At 43.7% G+C, this 15413-nt stretch overlaps 2 protein-coding genes across 2 annotated transcripts; one reads left to right on the top strand and one right to left on the bottom strand.

The window, feature by feature from the left end:
- Positions 1-789: 789 nt before the first annotated feature.
- LOC311374973 (obscurin-like protein 1) lies at positions 790-5371 on the top strand (the record flags this gene model as incomplete). The annotated part of the gene is made up of 3 exons (XM_084490695.1): positions 790-1056; positions 1579-1850; positions 3397-5371. Coding segments are annotated over 3 exons (554 nt in total), but the record flags the coding sequence as incomplete, so codon positions are not given.
- A 127-nt stretch (positions 5372-5498) lies between these two features.
- Positions 5499-15386, bottom strand: LOC311374974 (uncharacterized protein). Its single transcript, XM_084490696.1, has 6 exons — positions 12963-15386; positions 12240-12341; positions 10128-10184; positions 8989-9081; positions 7906-8091; positions 5499-7223 (listed from the first exon to the last, which is right to left on the bottom strand). Exons 1-6 carry the CDS (start codon positions 15381-15383, stop codon positions 7095-7097), a joined length of 2988 nt encoding a protein of 995 aa, XP_084346822.1. The 5' UTR covers positions 15384-15386; the 3' UTR covers positions 5499-7094.
- Between the last annotated feature and the right edge of the window lie 27 nt (positions 15387-15413).

Raw genomic sequence — 15413 nt, 5'->3', positions numbered from 1 at the left:
CCACCCTAACACACACACCACTCCACCCTAACACACACACCACCCTCCACCCTAACACACACACCACCCTCCACCCAACACACACACCACCCTCCACCTAACACACACACCACCCTCCACCCTAACACACACACCACTCACCCTCCACCCTAACACACACACCACCCTCCACCCTAACACACACACACTCCGCCCTCCACCCTAACACACACACCACCCTCCACCCTAACACACACACCACCCTCCACCCTAACACACACACCACCCTCCACCCTAACACACACACCACCCTCCACCCTAACACACACACCACCCTCCACCCTAACACACACACCACTCCGTCCTCCACCCTAACACACACACCACCCTCCACCCTAACACACACACACACCGCCCTCCACCCTAACACACACACCACCCTCCACCCTAACACACACACCACCCTCCACCCTAACACACACACACACCGCCCTCCACCCTAACACACACACCGCCCTCCACCCTAACACACACACACCACCCTCCACCCAAACACACACACCACTCCGCCCTCCACCCTAACACACACACACACCGCCCTCCACCCTAACACACACACCACCCTCCACCCTAACACACACACACCACTCCGTCCACCCTAACACACACACCACCCTCCACCCTAACACACACACCACCCTAACACACACACCACCCTCCACCCTAACACACACACCACCCTCCACCCTAACACACACACCGCTCCGCCCTCCACCCTAACACACCCACCACTCCGCCCTCCCCCCCCAGAGCTGCCGGTGAACATCGTGAACCCGCTGCAGGACCAGACGGCGGTGGAGCGGAGCCGCGTGCTGCTGGACTGCACCGTGTCCAACCCGCGCTGCAGCATCCGCTGGTACAAGGGCCCCACCGTCATCCTGCCCTCGGAGCGCTTCGAGATCTGCAGCGAGGGCTGCTACCGCAAGCTCATCATCCAGCCGGTGGAGCTGCGGGACCAGGGCACCTACAGCGTGCAGGTGGGCGAGTACAGCTGCTCCGCCCACCTCACGGTGGAGGGTAGGTCCCCCGCCGCCGCCGCCGCCGCCGCCCGCTCTGGCTCGCCCTCTTTCTGTTCTAACCTCGCTCCTCCTCCTCTCGCCATTGGCTTGGTCTCTCTAGGGTTTCTCTTTTTCTACTTTTATCTCTCTCTCCCCTCGTCCTTCTCATGTGATTCAGATTAGTATCGCCCTCTCTCGCCCTCTCCTTCCCTTTCTTTCTCTCTCCTTCCCTCTCTCCTTCAGCCCTCCCCTCTCTCTCATCTCCCCCCCTTCTCCACTGAGTCTCCTGTAAGGTTTGTGTCAGGTCTGAACTATGAACCATTATGAGTAAATATCACCTCAAATGACAGCGCTCTCTAGTGGTAGAAATATGCCAAGTAAATCTACAATAAGTAAGTACATTTAAACGCAATATGTCAGAATCTTAACATAAAGCGACTGCTGTCTCCAGTGGGAGCACCAGTTGACCCCCTGAGCCACAGCGCCCGCCTCCACTGACCTCCCCCCCTCCCCCCCCCTCCCTCCCCCCCTCCCCCCCCAGCCCAGTCCGTGGTGATGGTGAGGCCCCTGGAGGACGTGGAGGTGGGGGCCCCCGGGGACGCCTGCTTCCAGTGTGAGATCTCCCACCCGGTGCTGCGGGCCCCGGAGTGGCGCCTGCGGGGCGAGCCGCTGCAGCCCGGCGCCACCGTGCTGCTGGAGCGGACGGGCCCCGTCCACACGCTCACCCTCAGGGAGACCGCCGCGCACATGAGCGGGGAGGTGGGCTTCACGCTGGGGCCCGCCGCCAGCAGCGCCCGGCTCACCGTCACAGAGGTACGGCCCCGCGCGCAGCTCTCATCTCTCATCTCTCATCTCATCTCTCATCTCTCATCTCATCTCTCATCTCTCATCTCTCGTCTCTCATCTCTCTTCTCTTCTCTTTTTCTCTCTTCTTTTTCTTTCTATATTTTTCTGTTGTTTTTATCTATTTATATTCATTAATGCTGCCATTTACGTATATTATATATATATTTTTTTTTTATATTTAATCATTAATTCATTCAGTTCTTTGAATGAGTTTTGTCTTTTGAACCTTTTTGTTGTATTCAAATGGACGTACACATGTGGGCGTTTTGATTTGGGCTTACGTTAGACCAAGGTAAGCCCAAATATTTGGTTTACCAAAGTAAACCGATAGCTTCTGTGTCAAAGACTGCGGATAAGAATTAGAAATGTCATAATTAATAATAATAATAATTAGTAAATGTAATGTAACTGCAATAGTCACATACTGCCATGTATGACCTTGTAATATAATATTATCAAAACCCATCGCACCTGAAAAAAATATAGAACTACTACATTAAAATAAACACCGTCATGACATTTAATAAGCCGAAGCTCTGCATATTGATGAGCTCAGTGGCTCCACATGTTGTGATTCGAAACCTGACCACTAGATGGCGCTGACACGTAAAATACGAAACAGACAAAACCATTGTGAAAAGTAAACTGAGAACAAAAGCGGAAAGATGAGGACATGTGCCACATTATTGAGAATTGATATGATACAGGACAATACATTTAAGTGTAAGAGTTAAACAAACAACCGTCGTGAAGACTTAAGCTGCAGATCTTGTGCACCGCTAAGCCGCCTGCATGACTTTGTATACACACGACACCCGTGACAAGTCATTAATGGGCTGGCCCAGCCAGCGCCACATTCTCAGCAATTATATTAGGTGTTTACATACCCGGCCCGTATATGGGCATGTCGGTCAACCATACTCTCTGGCGCTATTTCCAGTTTAATGATAGTATATTAAACTATATTTAGCAGTAAAAGGTTTCCTATTAATGAGAGAGTATTGAGTTCATTCATCTGGATCGGGTTTTAGACACTCATAAACTGGCTTGATTAAAGTGTAAATGGAGGAGGCCCGCCGCAGTGAAATGGAAATAAAGGAACTAGAAATAGAAAAGGTGTTAAGTGGGTCAGCATATGATAGGATATAAAGTGAAGATGATACGAATAATTAAAAATAAAAAAGGTACTGAACTGAAAATTGCTGGACATGTGTTATAATCAAAATGTGTGTTTTGTTTATCCTCATAAATGGTCACGTTCTTTCCTTCCAAAACGTAGGCCTATATTATACAGTTTGAAAAGTAAAGTAGCCATAAAATAATATATGCCTACGTAGCCTATACAAAATAATGGATTGCAAAACATTGTCAATCCGAAAATAAAAAGTGTATAGCTGAGCGCTGGTCAGCGGTTGGGCAGCTCTACGTCATGAGGGACGTTCTGACAGACCAGACCAGCCCCCTGGTGGACGCTCTCTATTTCTAACTCTTCTTCTCTGCTCACATTTCACAGGTGATCCCTGAGTGACAGGTGTCATCGCCCGTCTCTAGGATTCATTTACAGTGCACTTGTTGTTTTGCCCGACAAGAGTTAAAAGAGATACAAACTATGACGCAAATGTAGGCACTCGTACAGTACACTGTACGAGATACAAATTCTATTCTATCGATTCTATTCTATTATTATTGAAAGCTGACATGATGGTGTTGAATAATGTGGTGAGGTGTACTTTATGTGAATAAAGTAATGTTTCTATCTGCAAGCCGTGACCTAACAACACATCGGTGGAAGGTGACCTTTCTTTAATAGTCGTGATTTGTCGCCGCTCTGCGACAGTTTGATGTAAAACAACAAACTCGAAAATCGGGAAAAGGCCACCATTGAACACCCAACACTATAGTACTAGGACTCCAATAAAAACTATTTATATTGACAAAAAAAGTCTTGCACAAAGAAAGGCGTGTCAGTCGAAGAAATACAAAATGATGAATGTTGAAATATGTATGTGAGGTTATAGGTGCTGTAGATAAGATTTGAAAGCTGTACAGAGAGCGTGGAAAAGAGCAGAAGAACACAAGATTTAGAAACTAAACCCCCAACAGAACACACAGCCCTCTCTGCTCCCCCCCGCCTGTAGGTGGCACTGCCCTGTGAGTGAACGCTACTGACAGGCACGATGGATTCCTCAATACAATCATGGACGAAATTCCCAGAAATGACCCGGCAGCAGTCTGAAACAGTCTTGTAGAACAGTCAACAACCGCAGTTGTTTCACTCACCAACAGCTGACATATGGCTATGGCTTTACTAACACGTTTTGCAAATGATAGCTCTTAAGTCTTAGCTACAGCACCATTAGTCTGTTAATCTTTGTTAAAATAAAATGCAGATGATTTAAATTAATTCAAGACTGACATGAGATACATATAGATCAATGTCAATCAGATTTTTGTATGTTTAATAGTGTGACAGACTTTCAACTAACTTAATTGTAACAAAGAGCCATCTCATGTTTGCAATATGAATGGCTACGGTAACACTACTAACAACTCTATAGGAAGCCTGCAACTCCGATATATCTAAATAACTCTTTGTGTTTAGGGAATGCAACGATAACTGGTTCAAAAGAAATGCCAAACCCAGCACTAGATCGGTTTGAATGACTCTAGGCTAAACACATGCTAGTGCGTGCCCTCTTATTGGCTGATCTGGTGAACCGGTTGATGTGACAGACCTGTCCTCTGCTTATAAAAGTGAACTGAAACGTGTTTACAGCCGTCAGCCCTGCCCCACAATGAAACCTGAGCGCATTTATCACAGGCGGGGCCAGGGGATTTGGTTTGCCTGCAAGTTGTGCATATCAGGTGTTGCCATACAGCGATGACATGATATGATAATATTTCAGACTGAGAAAAATACAAAGAATGTATGCGGTCATGGCTTTGGATAAAAGCATCCACCTAGTACACATCTACACCAATAGTCTGCTTTGCTTCTCTTTTTTGGCACAGTTCAAGTTTGTTTTTCAAGATTTTAAATACTTTGGCTGTATTTAAAATATCCTTTGAAGTTTAAAACACTAAAAGATAATACTTACTTGAACCTGACAATTCAATCAATGCAATTTCCCTTGGAAATTGAATGTTGTCCATTTACCATCGTCTGACATTTGTTTAGTTGATGATCGATGTGAAGACTGCACAGCTCGCGTTGCAGATGAATGGTTAGTCAAATGTAAATACACTGGGCCAAAACGCGGTGGTACTTTTGGTAGAAAGTGAGGATGATATCATAGGACGTTGTAGTAAATGAGTTTTCTGGATGGCCATGTGGAACTTAAGGGTGAATTTGTTCTGTTTTCATATGAAGTCTATTCCAATTGTATTTTATTTTTCATTTAATTTCATATGTTGTCTTGGACCCTTTAGCGTCTTTTTGAAACAATTATGGTATTGCCAATTGGCCTCAATAAAACATGCTTTATTGATACAGGGTACAAATATGTTTTGTTTTGTTTTTTTCAGCAGCAATTTAACAAACCAATCAAATATGTATTTAACCAGTATCTTTACTTGGCTGTCAACGTTAATACTCTTGTTGCATACAGTAAAAAAAAAAAAAAGTTATTTTCAAAAATAAAATAGAAAGGGGTTACAATATCTTCCTGGCATCATCATAGTTTATACTTGTTATCAACAAAAACGTGTTTTCAGCAATGATGCCAAAAACACCACAAGCACACAAACGCACACACACGCACAGTGACTCCGGAGGAGAAGTGACCGGGCCCAATAGACCAACCGGACTCTTCCATGGGAACCAGGCCACTAAAAGGATGAAGTGAGCAGTACTAGGGGACTAGATGCCGTTACAAAACCGATTCAAGTTTATAGATAGGAAGCATCCCAAGTGTGCTTTAAACCAACCGTCATCCGTCTTCAGAGAACTTACCAGCCCCGTCTCATGCAGTACATAATCGTAAAAAACACATGTTCATCAATTTGAGTTACAAATGGATTGTCCACTTTCTATTCCTTTGTTAAAATTGGTTTGTCTATAAAACAAACATAAAACATGACATATATTTAAAAATAAATCAATAATATTGTATTATTCAGATGAAAATTAAAATACCTGCATTAAAATTCTGCTATATGTAGAAAATGACACTCACAAATGTCAGATGGCGCGAGAAGAGCAGCCGGTCCAGTCTGCAGAGGGGAGGGCCTGCTACACAGATTGATCCAACGAGATCCTACTGCTCTGGGTTTTAAAGAGTGTAGCCAACTGTGGGTCCTTTCTGTAAACCAACACGGTACAGCACTAGCTTTAAGGGTCATGTATTGTAATATTGTGGGGTTTACCCTAAACCCAGCTGTTGCAGTTAGGTATAGAGAGTACAATAAACAAGTCGGCAGTATTAACTCTATTATTTTTTTTACAACAAAGAGAAACGAACTCACCTTACACCTCCCTTCATATAAAAGGCTTGAAACAAAACTAACTCTAGCTTAAGGTCGGCCTGTCTGCCACGTTTGTTCACAGCACAGAATGCCCAGCTACATTCAGGGCGTATAGTGTTTTTCAAATTTATCAAAAAATATGATCATATATTTATTTTTTTTTCTGGGAGGATTAGATAAATATATTTAACTATATTTTAAAGGGGTTCAGTACGGGAAACATGATTAATTTAAATCCTTTGTGGGTTGAGGATCTGCTGTTTGTGCTTTTGAGTTCAAAGCATTTAGCCCCAGATGGCACCAGCTGTCTACCTCAACTGATCCGTTGGGTCTTGTGCTCAGCGGTGAATACGTGTTTCCTTAACAAACCAACAAAAGGAGGGAAACTAACACTGACGCAAGATGGACTGAACCAGATTCCCATCGGAGGGAAGGCTCTCATTTCCTTGCCTGAAATGATCAAACCTCAGAACAAAAAGCAACAACAATTTCCAGAAAAATTAAGAAAACGAAACAAACGTTCCTAAAATAATCGGACTTTTCTCTATTCACCTGTTTTTAGAACTATTTAATAGACATGCTGGGGACAGGGGGGGGGGGTGATTGCAGTGTGGTCCGTGTCGGTGAGAGGAGGGGTCAGTGTCCCGTCAGCCTCCATGGCCCCGGGACGAGGGTGCTTGCCGATTGATCGGGCTTTACCGATCTTTCCTCGCATTTCTGGTCTTTCCACGTCTTTCTCCTGATGTGTTAGCTGGTAGTCCTCTGCTGCTTTAGAATGTCGTAGATGTCGTCCACTTTGCTGAGTCTCTCGAAGAACGGGATGAGATCCAGGAGCTCCGTGTCCGACATGTCGTCGAACCAGGAAGCCACGGGTACCTGAGAGGGTCAAAAGCAACGCAGGAAATACAAAAGGGCATCAGGGTTAACAGCATCGGCACAGAGGACGCTCTGCTGCTGAAGGTAAGTGGTACTTAAATAAGTAAGTATGGAACTGACTAAGGGTGGGTTGCACCAACGTGGTTTAACTTAATCCTGGTTTAGGGTTAATCTAGGTTTAGTAAATCTAGGTTTAAACTGGGTTTAAAATGAACCCGAGGTGTGTTGCACATCTCAGTTTTAACCCTGGATTAGCTAAACCAGTTTAAACAAAGATTAAAGTAAGATTAATTCATTTTCACTGTCCGCCATCTTGGATTTTGACCAGATGTAAAAAAAAAACTGAGGGTATACCGATTAAATGTCCCCAAACAGCCCCAATGATAACCTATCTCTAACCATAGTGCTAGAACTTTTGATACTTTTTAAATACATGTCTCTCTATTTAACAGTGGAATCAAATCCTGTCCGCCCGTGATCCCGCACTAACCCCACCCCCCCCCCCCCCCCCTCAACAATCCTGTCTGCCCGCGACACGATCACCCCCCCCCCCCCCCCCCCCCGCATTATTCAAATTCACAACAAAGAAAATAATCTTCCCGTAGAATAGCAACAACGATCAGCGCAGACGACCAATGAGCACACAGCATCACTTCCACTCAGAACAACAGAAGGCCCTCACTGCGTTGTCCGGGTGGAAGACGTAGGAGGCCGGGGAGTTGTCGATGATGATGACCTTGTGGAGGTCGCGGCCGAGCCGGCTCAGGTCCTTGACGTAGTTCCCCCGGTGGAAGACGCAGGACTCCCTGAAGAGACGACTCCGGAACGCTCCCCACTTGTCCAGAAGGTCAGACACCGGGTCTGCATACTGGACCATTGGTGGAGCAGAAGACACCTTAAGCCCCAGGTCTGGCTCACTGCGCCCACTTCAACAGCATCATAATAACAGACTTCATCTTTCTTTGCCTATATTTGTATGTACTTAATTGTGTAGCATCTGCAGTAGCTATAGCTATCACTGCTGTGTACGGGGAATGGGGTCAGCCTGGTGATTGTTAGTACTTGCACTTGGTTCTATGAACGTCTTTACTGTACCGACGGCGATATATTGTTTCACTTCTTATGAGAAATGTACTTATTGTAAGTCGCTTTGGATAAAAGCATCTGCTAAATGCCCTCAATGTAAATGTAAAAATATTTGCATGCATGAACCCAATGGTGGAAAAGTGGATCCTAATATAACAACCGTGCTGGTACATTTCAAAGGCCTTTGTACAAACTCTCCCTCCAACTGAAAGGTGTTAAGCATTCCCATGCCACTGTAGCCAGAGTGATATCCAGGGCATGAGAATCTCCTGACTTCTTTATTGTCTGGATTCCCTTAGCTGTCTTGCATCCTTGCAGACATGACCACTTCCCCAAATAGTGTATTGCAAATTAATACGGAATGGTTGGCTTCAGCCATGGCTGTTCCTTAACTCCACAATGGCCCCTCACTTTTCAAACCAGACCCAAAATCCTTTTTCGTAAGTGCCTACAATGTGAACGTTTCCCTGTACGCTCATGTACACCCATTGTCTCTCTGAAGAAGCTTGGTAAAGGCTGCCATTGGGTATTCGAAAGATCACGCCCCATTAAATATTAAACTCTGCAGTCAAGAAGTGATCTACAACAAGCTGTACTTCAACAAGAGGACCGTGCAGATGCAGGTGTATGCATGCAGGAGTTGGTGTCAGGCAGCAGGAAGCATGCAGGCGTGTCCCACCTTGGATAAGCTGGCGGTGAACAGAACACACTCAAACAGCTCGCCCATCCGCTTGAGGAACTCATCAACGTGCGGTCTCTTTAGCACATACACCTGCAGAGACATCATCAATACACGCTCACAAACACATGATACTATATTATATATATATATAGAAAATATAGAACATAAAACAAATGGAACACACACTAAATGATCACATTAAACATGCATACAATACTAAAGACGCAGTATAGTACTAATAAACATTTAAAATATTAAAAACAGACAATATTAAAACACATTTGGTGCCAAGGATTTCTCGATATAACCACTACACTATCGAGGCACAGATCATGTTTGTCATGATCTGATCATGTTCTTTAATAACCAAAGGTCCATTTTCCACATCACCAACAGATCATGTATTCACTGCTAATAGTACAACTAACTGTATCCAGACCAAGCAGGATGCTGGTGGCCTTGTTTCTGAACCAAGTCACCCCGAATAGGCCTTCCCCTGGTTTCAACAAGCCTATCCTGGATTACTTGAAACAGACCCAAGCCCTCTTCTCAAGTCTTCTCCAGGGCCTAGCCACAAGCTGGGTTAGCATCGACCATTTAAAGGGTTCACAGCGGTGGCCTGTGAAACTAGCCTGTGATGCAAGCCAGCGCCTCTGAACCGGCTGCTTTATGCTTGGCGGGTGGTTTCTGAGAAGCCTGCCAGGGTCGCTTGGTTTCCTCAGGGCCCTGAAATAGCCAGCTTCAGCTGGGAGGCTTCGACAGAGAAGGCCTGCCTGCTGGCAGCTAGCGGGCTAGCCCGGGCTAGGCCGCAGCCACTGGGCAAAGTGGTGTTTGATTTATTATTTTGTAGCGTGGTGCAGTTTGTCAAACCTTTTAAATAATGCAGTCTAAATAAATATACATTAATAAAAAAAAATAAAAAAAATCAGACTCAATGTTATTATAAATTAAGCATATGTCGCGTATCGGCTTTACAGTCAATACGCAACATATGCTCGATTCACCTAACCAACATCTTTCTGAGAGTGAAATGTACAAAACAATTAACGTCTACAATAGAGGATTTTAGATTTCTTCATTATTCCAAGTTTGTGGCTAATACACAGATGTATTATGCAAGAGTTTTAAACACATACCTGATGAACTGTTCCATCGATTTCCACTGGAATGATAAAATCAGCATTGTTCACTGGCTGTCGAAGAAAAACAACAAACACAAACTGAACTACCTTGTTGTAGAATGGTAGCGTGTGTACATGCATGATTTTTTTTGTTAGAGTTGGTAAGCAGTAGCACAGCAGAGACGCTGTGTCAGCGTCAGGTTGGCGACATGTGTAAATAAGCCAGCTCTTGTGTCTTTGACATGATGTACCGTTCTCTCGGTACTTGACAAGGCTTTTTAAGTGTCTGATTTACAGTGACAGAAATACCAATGGGTTCAAGGCATTGAGGATACATTCATTATGTATGATGTCATAGTCGCATATTTGGATAATAGTATAGTATTCAATTTTGTGGGTGATGCATAAGTAAAATGTATTTTGGACCACACGTCAAAACTTGCCCTTTCCAAAAGATTTGTTTGTGCAAATTATGCAATGACCTCTTCCATATCACTAGTGGTCATTCCAATGTATGTATGCCACTGACTATGTATGTAACTAGGGCTCTCACAGGAATGGCATGTTAAACGTGCAGCGTTTTCAATAGCCGGGAGGCCAGCAGGTCTTTTGAATTTGCAATTATAGAATATGATTTGTGGATGTGTTTTTTGAATAGATACGAGTGCAGTATATCAGTATTTCAATCGCAATTACCCTTCAATATTGTGAAAGCTGTAACAGGCTTTGGCGGAAGTACCTATATTTTGTAATCAATTGAGATTGACTTTCAAATGAACTTGGCCATGCTCTTGAATCCAGTCCAAAAATAACTGGTCATGAATCGTGTGTGAGCAAGGAAACACAAGTTTCACCTTGGAAATAACTTTCTTTATCAATATTAATGACCATGCCAAAGGCCTAATTAAAGTAACTTATCAATTCCCCCCTGGGGGATCTTTGTGTGATTCCACAAAATATACATACGAATTCCGCAAAATAACATTAGACGCGGCAGGACAGATAAGTGTACCAATACCTTTATGCAATGCAATTCCTATTTTAAATAATGCTTTAATATATCACCATATTATAGTGACTATTTTATATCTGTATGTCAAGGGTCCCTGAAAACTTAATACCATTAAATGTGCAAAGCAATATTGGCCAATAAATCAAATTCTGATCCTAATTCTGGTTTTGAAAGTCATACATCAAAGAAAAGCTTAACATTAAAATCCAAAAGGAGACTTCTGTACAACCTTGTAGCAGCCCTTAAAAGAACCATCAAGTCAAGTCCCAAAGGTCACATATCTCACTTAGTCAGACCAATAAAATAAAAATAAGTGTGTCAAGCAATAAAGTTATCGGCCACGGCCGTGCTCAGAGCATAGAGCATACACTAAACTCCTGACCCTGTTTACACTTCAGGGGCTGGTTATATCCAGTGACATTCTGGAGCCTCGTCTGTGACCCAAGAAGGGCCCGGCACTGCTTGGCATTTATTACATAATTTTTCTTGACATGCAACCCATCCCATTAGGCATTGATTACTTTGTTCTGCGAAATGAGGCCTTAAAAGGGATCGAACGAGATTATAAAATAAAGACTTGTGTCATGACTTTGATCTTTTCCTTTCCATTAAATGCATCTTGACTAGAAAAAAGATTCCATTGATGGATATATTTGGATTCATTACGGAGAAGCGTTTCCTCAGTGTCAAGTCTCAAGCTGCAATGGGTGATTCAATGTTTAGGTTCACAAGTTCACTGATAATAATTTACAGAGGTATAAAAAAGGTAGATTACCTTTCAGTATTAATGAACAAGAAGGGCTACAGCTTCCATGTTGAGAGAAACATTGTTGCCCAGACAGGATGGCTAGATAAAATAAAACCTTTCATAGTGTAAAAGTATGTTTTACATAAATACTAGCCATTTATAAATACATATCTTAATATCTTAATATAATCTAGAGTTATGACCCCAAAAAGCAAAGAGAAACAAATCAAGTCATTTGGTGAACGTATTTATCCACTTCTTTTTTTCCAATGTTTGCTGTTCCAATGCCATACAGTGTGATCATGGAGCATCGTCCGTCACGTGATTTGTGTGGTAGGTAGCAGTAGGTGAACCCCACAGTCCGTACCTTGAAGGAGCTATGAACCAGGGTTTCATCCAGGTCGATGACCACACAGATCTTCCCCGAGTCCTTCGACTTGATCTGTGGAAGAAGTGGCTTTGTCGGAACCTGAAAATAAAAATCACCAGAATAAAGTTATTTTGATTTAAATCCTATATTAAAACAAATAAAATACTGGATGAAAAACCCTGATTTCTGCTTTGAGAATTAAAATTAGAGGGTCAATTTGTACAGAGACTGTTACAATATGGTTGTGGTGTCGTGTGTTTGCAAGACAACATAATAAAACACTGACCCCTACAGCTGCCACTTTGTTGAAAGAGCATTAAAATATCATCCATGCCAAGTCACAGGCCAGGCCATGGGCCATCGTCTCCCTCAACACGCTTACACAGTGTCCTCAAGGCTTAGGAGGAAGCGGGCATGACCTCGGTCGTCAATCCATTGACACAGACAACTTATGTATATGTCGAAAGTAAAGCCTGTAGTGACATACAAAGAGCAGCTGGGTTTGCAACCAAGATCTGAACCGTTTGTTTTATGTGTGGATCTGAAGACCGTACATTTGCTGCCGCTTTCAGTGTCTTTTTGTGGAATGGTAAAAAGGTAAAAAAAATAAGTGAGTAAGTTCAAGTCCATGTCACAGGTCAAGTAACCCAGACACCCAGTACCGTTCACACAAATCTATTATTGCTCATTAACAACTGCAGGACAAAGAAGCGTCAATACCTGTTCTTCAGGTGGAATGCAGTATTCACATTCACAAGGCTCATCTTCAGCCTCTTCGTCAACATCAATTTCCTCTTCCTCAACAATGCTATTCTTCCTCTGGGTTCTAACACCTTCAGGAAGTACGCTGTGGATAAGGTGTAGAGGAGGACCTGCTTCTGAGGGATGAGGGAGGCTTAGTCCATTTGAGCCGGTCTCCGGAAAAGGTAAACTTTCACCATGTTTGAGGATGGCGTCGGTTCCTTCTTCCGAATCGACCAGAAACTCTTGTCTGCAGTCATCCGTTCCTGGGACCATCTTGCCTTGTGTGCTTTGTGTGGCCGCTATTTTACTGGATGACTGTACACTTTTAATTTGATATGCATAGTAATCCTCAACATCACACTCCTTTGAGTCATATTGGCCTTCTGCCCAATACGGCTCCCTTTCCGAACACAAAACAAAAACATCTTGTTGTCCAGCGTTCTCATTCCCGTCAAGTATACGGAGAAGCTCTTGTGTGTCTGTTGTCCCCTCAGCTATGGTTTCCTGGCACGGATCAATGGCCAAAACGTCAACAGCTCCAGAATCAAATGTTGGCGTTTCACGATCTTCATACGCATCGCCTTCGACAGAAATGGCATTCGCGCATGGTGCTTGCATATTGTCATTAACAGATACGGGATTAGCCACGTCATCCTCTTCAGCTTCTTCCTCATTGCTGGGGACATATCCATGACCGCTCGACTCCCAGTCCTCTTCGCGGGTGGTTTCATCATCTCCCTCCTGTCCGCTGATGACCCAAGAGTCATTTTGATCTTCATCTACCTCTTCCTGTTCTACTGCAACCTTTGAGACTTTAGGTGAATCCCTGAGAAGGGTCTCTTCAACGTCAGAGTTCTGTACATCAACAGGGGATGACGGGTCAGCTGAAATAATTGCCCGTTCCTTCATTCTTCTACGCCTAGTGGCCTTTTTGGCTTTGACTTTCTGCACAACAGGTTTTGGTTCTTCATGATAGAGATGCTCATGGATGTCTCCGCCATCAAAACAGGAAATGTAAGGTTTCCTCTGTAGAAAAGAGAGTCCATAGTAGTCTTCCCTGTCAAATAAGGCAAAGAGGTTGGTGTCAACATCCTTATTTTCCTTGGTTTGTTCCAGGTCAGTATTTGTATCATCCACATCATCGTTGTCTTCTTCTTTGTCTTCTTCTTCTTCTTCCTCCTCTTCTTCATCATCACCATCGAACGATTCCCACTGGATTTGTTCATCTCCAGAATCTCCGTGGGCTCCTTTATCGGATTCTCCAGATACATCCAAGCAGGGCTCTGATCGCACGCTCCCATTGGAGCAAGTCTCAAAGGATCTGTTTTCAGAGCAATCTGAGTACCCATCTTCATCAGGGTTGATGTCAGACTCTGGGACAAACATGTGTTCTGTGTGTTCTGTGTGTTCATAGCCTTCTCCTTCATCAGTTTCAATGTGTCCACTTTCGTCACAGGAAGAACAGAGGCTGTGGTTATCAGACACTTGATCGTTTTCTGTATCATCATTTGATCCATCGGAAGCGACATCCTGAGGGTTGCATTCCTCATCTAGCTGGCCTCCATCATCATCATCATCATCATCATCATCGTCTTCATATAGGTAATCTGTGCTTTCATGAGAACTGTCTTGAAGCAGTGTGTCAGCATGAATTAAATCAACCTCCTCTGATAATATAGAACACTCTTCATTGCTAGGTGGCGAATCCTCATCCTCTTCCGTTGGCTCATCAATAACTTCTGAGCTTTCAGTTTCTTCATTCTCTTCATAATACTCACAAACTTCAGTGTCACTGTCAAATGAATCTCCAGTCTCTGCAGAGTTTTCATGGAAAATAGCAGACGTTTCACATTGTTCCAAATCCTCAGTCATGTCTTGTCCTGTTGTGTCAAAGCAGGTAAATTGTTGACCCGAAATCATATGCTGGTTTGGTAAGTCCAATTGTTCACTATGGTCAGAAATACAATCAGTTGGTTCACATTGTCCGAAAGCCTCAGCGTTAACTGTGGCGTTCTCTGGCTCAGAGTCGAAAGACTCCAACTGTTCAAGGGGCTCGCGTTGTGGAGATAATTGGAAATGTTCGGCACACTGTTCACGAGATGAACTGCATTCATAGGCAAAGCCGCGACTAGCACAGCACTGGTAGGTCCAACACCCACAGTGTTGAGAAAAAACATCAAATGGCTCATTTAAATCCAAAGTTTCAGACTGTTCGGGGTTACCCTCTAAATTGAGTTGTTCCACATTATGCTCAAAGTCTTGGGCATTTTCATTCCATGCGCTCTCAGGCTCAATCTCCTTTTCGAGAAAATGTCCATTATTGCTGAAACATTGAGCACAGTCCAGGCCGGATGGATCCATATCACCATAGATAGGTTTCCGCTCTGTGTATTCCATGAGGACGTTCAGACCAAAATCAGCATTTTC

The sequence above is a fragment of the Micromesistius poutassou genome (genome assembly GCF_964030765.1).
Source record: "Micromesistius poutassou genome assembly, contig: SCAFFOLD_5572, whole genome shotgun sequence".
Lineage (NCBI taxonomy): Eukaryota > Metazoa > Chordata > Actinopteri > Gadiformes > Gadidae > Micromesistius > Micromesistius poutassou.
This window is presented reverse-complemented; position numbering and strand designations above follow the sequence as displayed.

Coding starts and splice junctions, on each gene's coding strand:
- LOC311374974 (XM_084490696.1), bottom strand. CDS start 15,383: ATGGAATACACAGAGCGGAAACCTATCTATGGTGATATGGATCCATCC. Junction 10,185..12,239: donor TGGTTCATAGCTCCTTCAAG/GTACGGACTGTG, acceptor TTTCTTCGACAG/CCAGTGAACAATGCTGATTT. Junction 7,224..7,905: donor TCTTCCACCCGGACAACGCA/GTGAGGGCCTTC, acceptor TGACCCTCTCAG/GTACCCGTGGCTTCCTGGTT.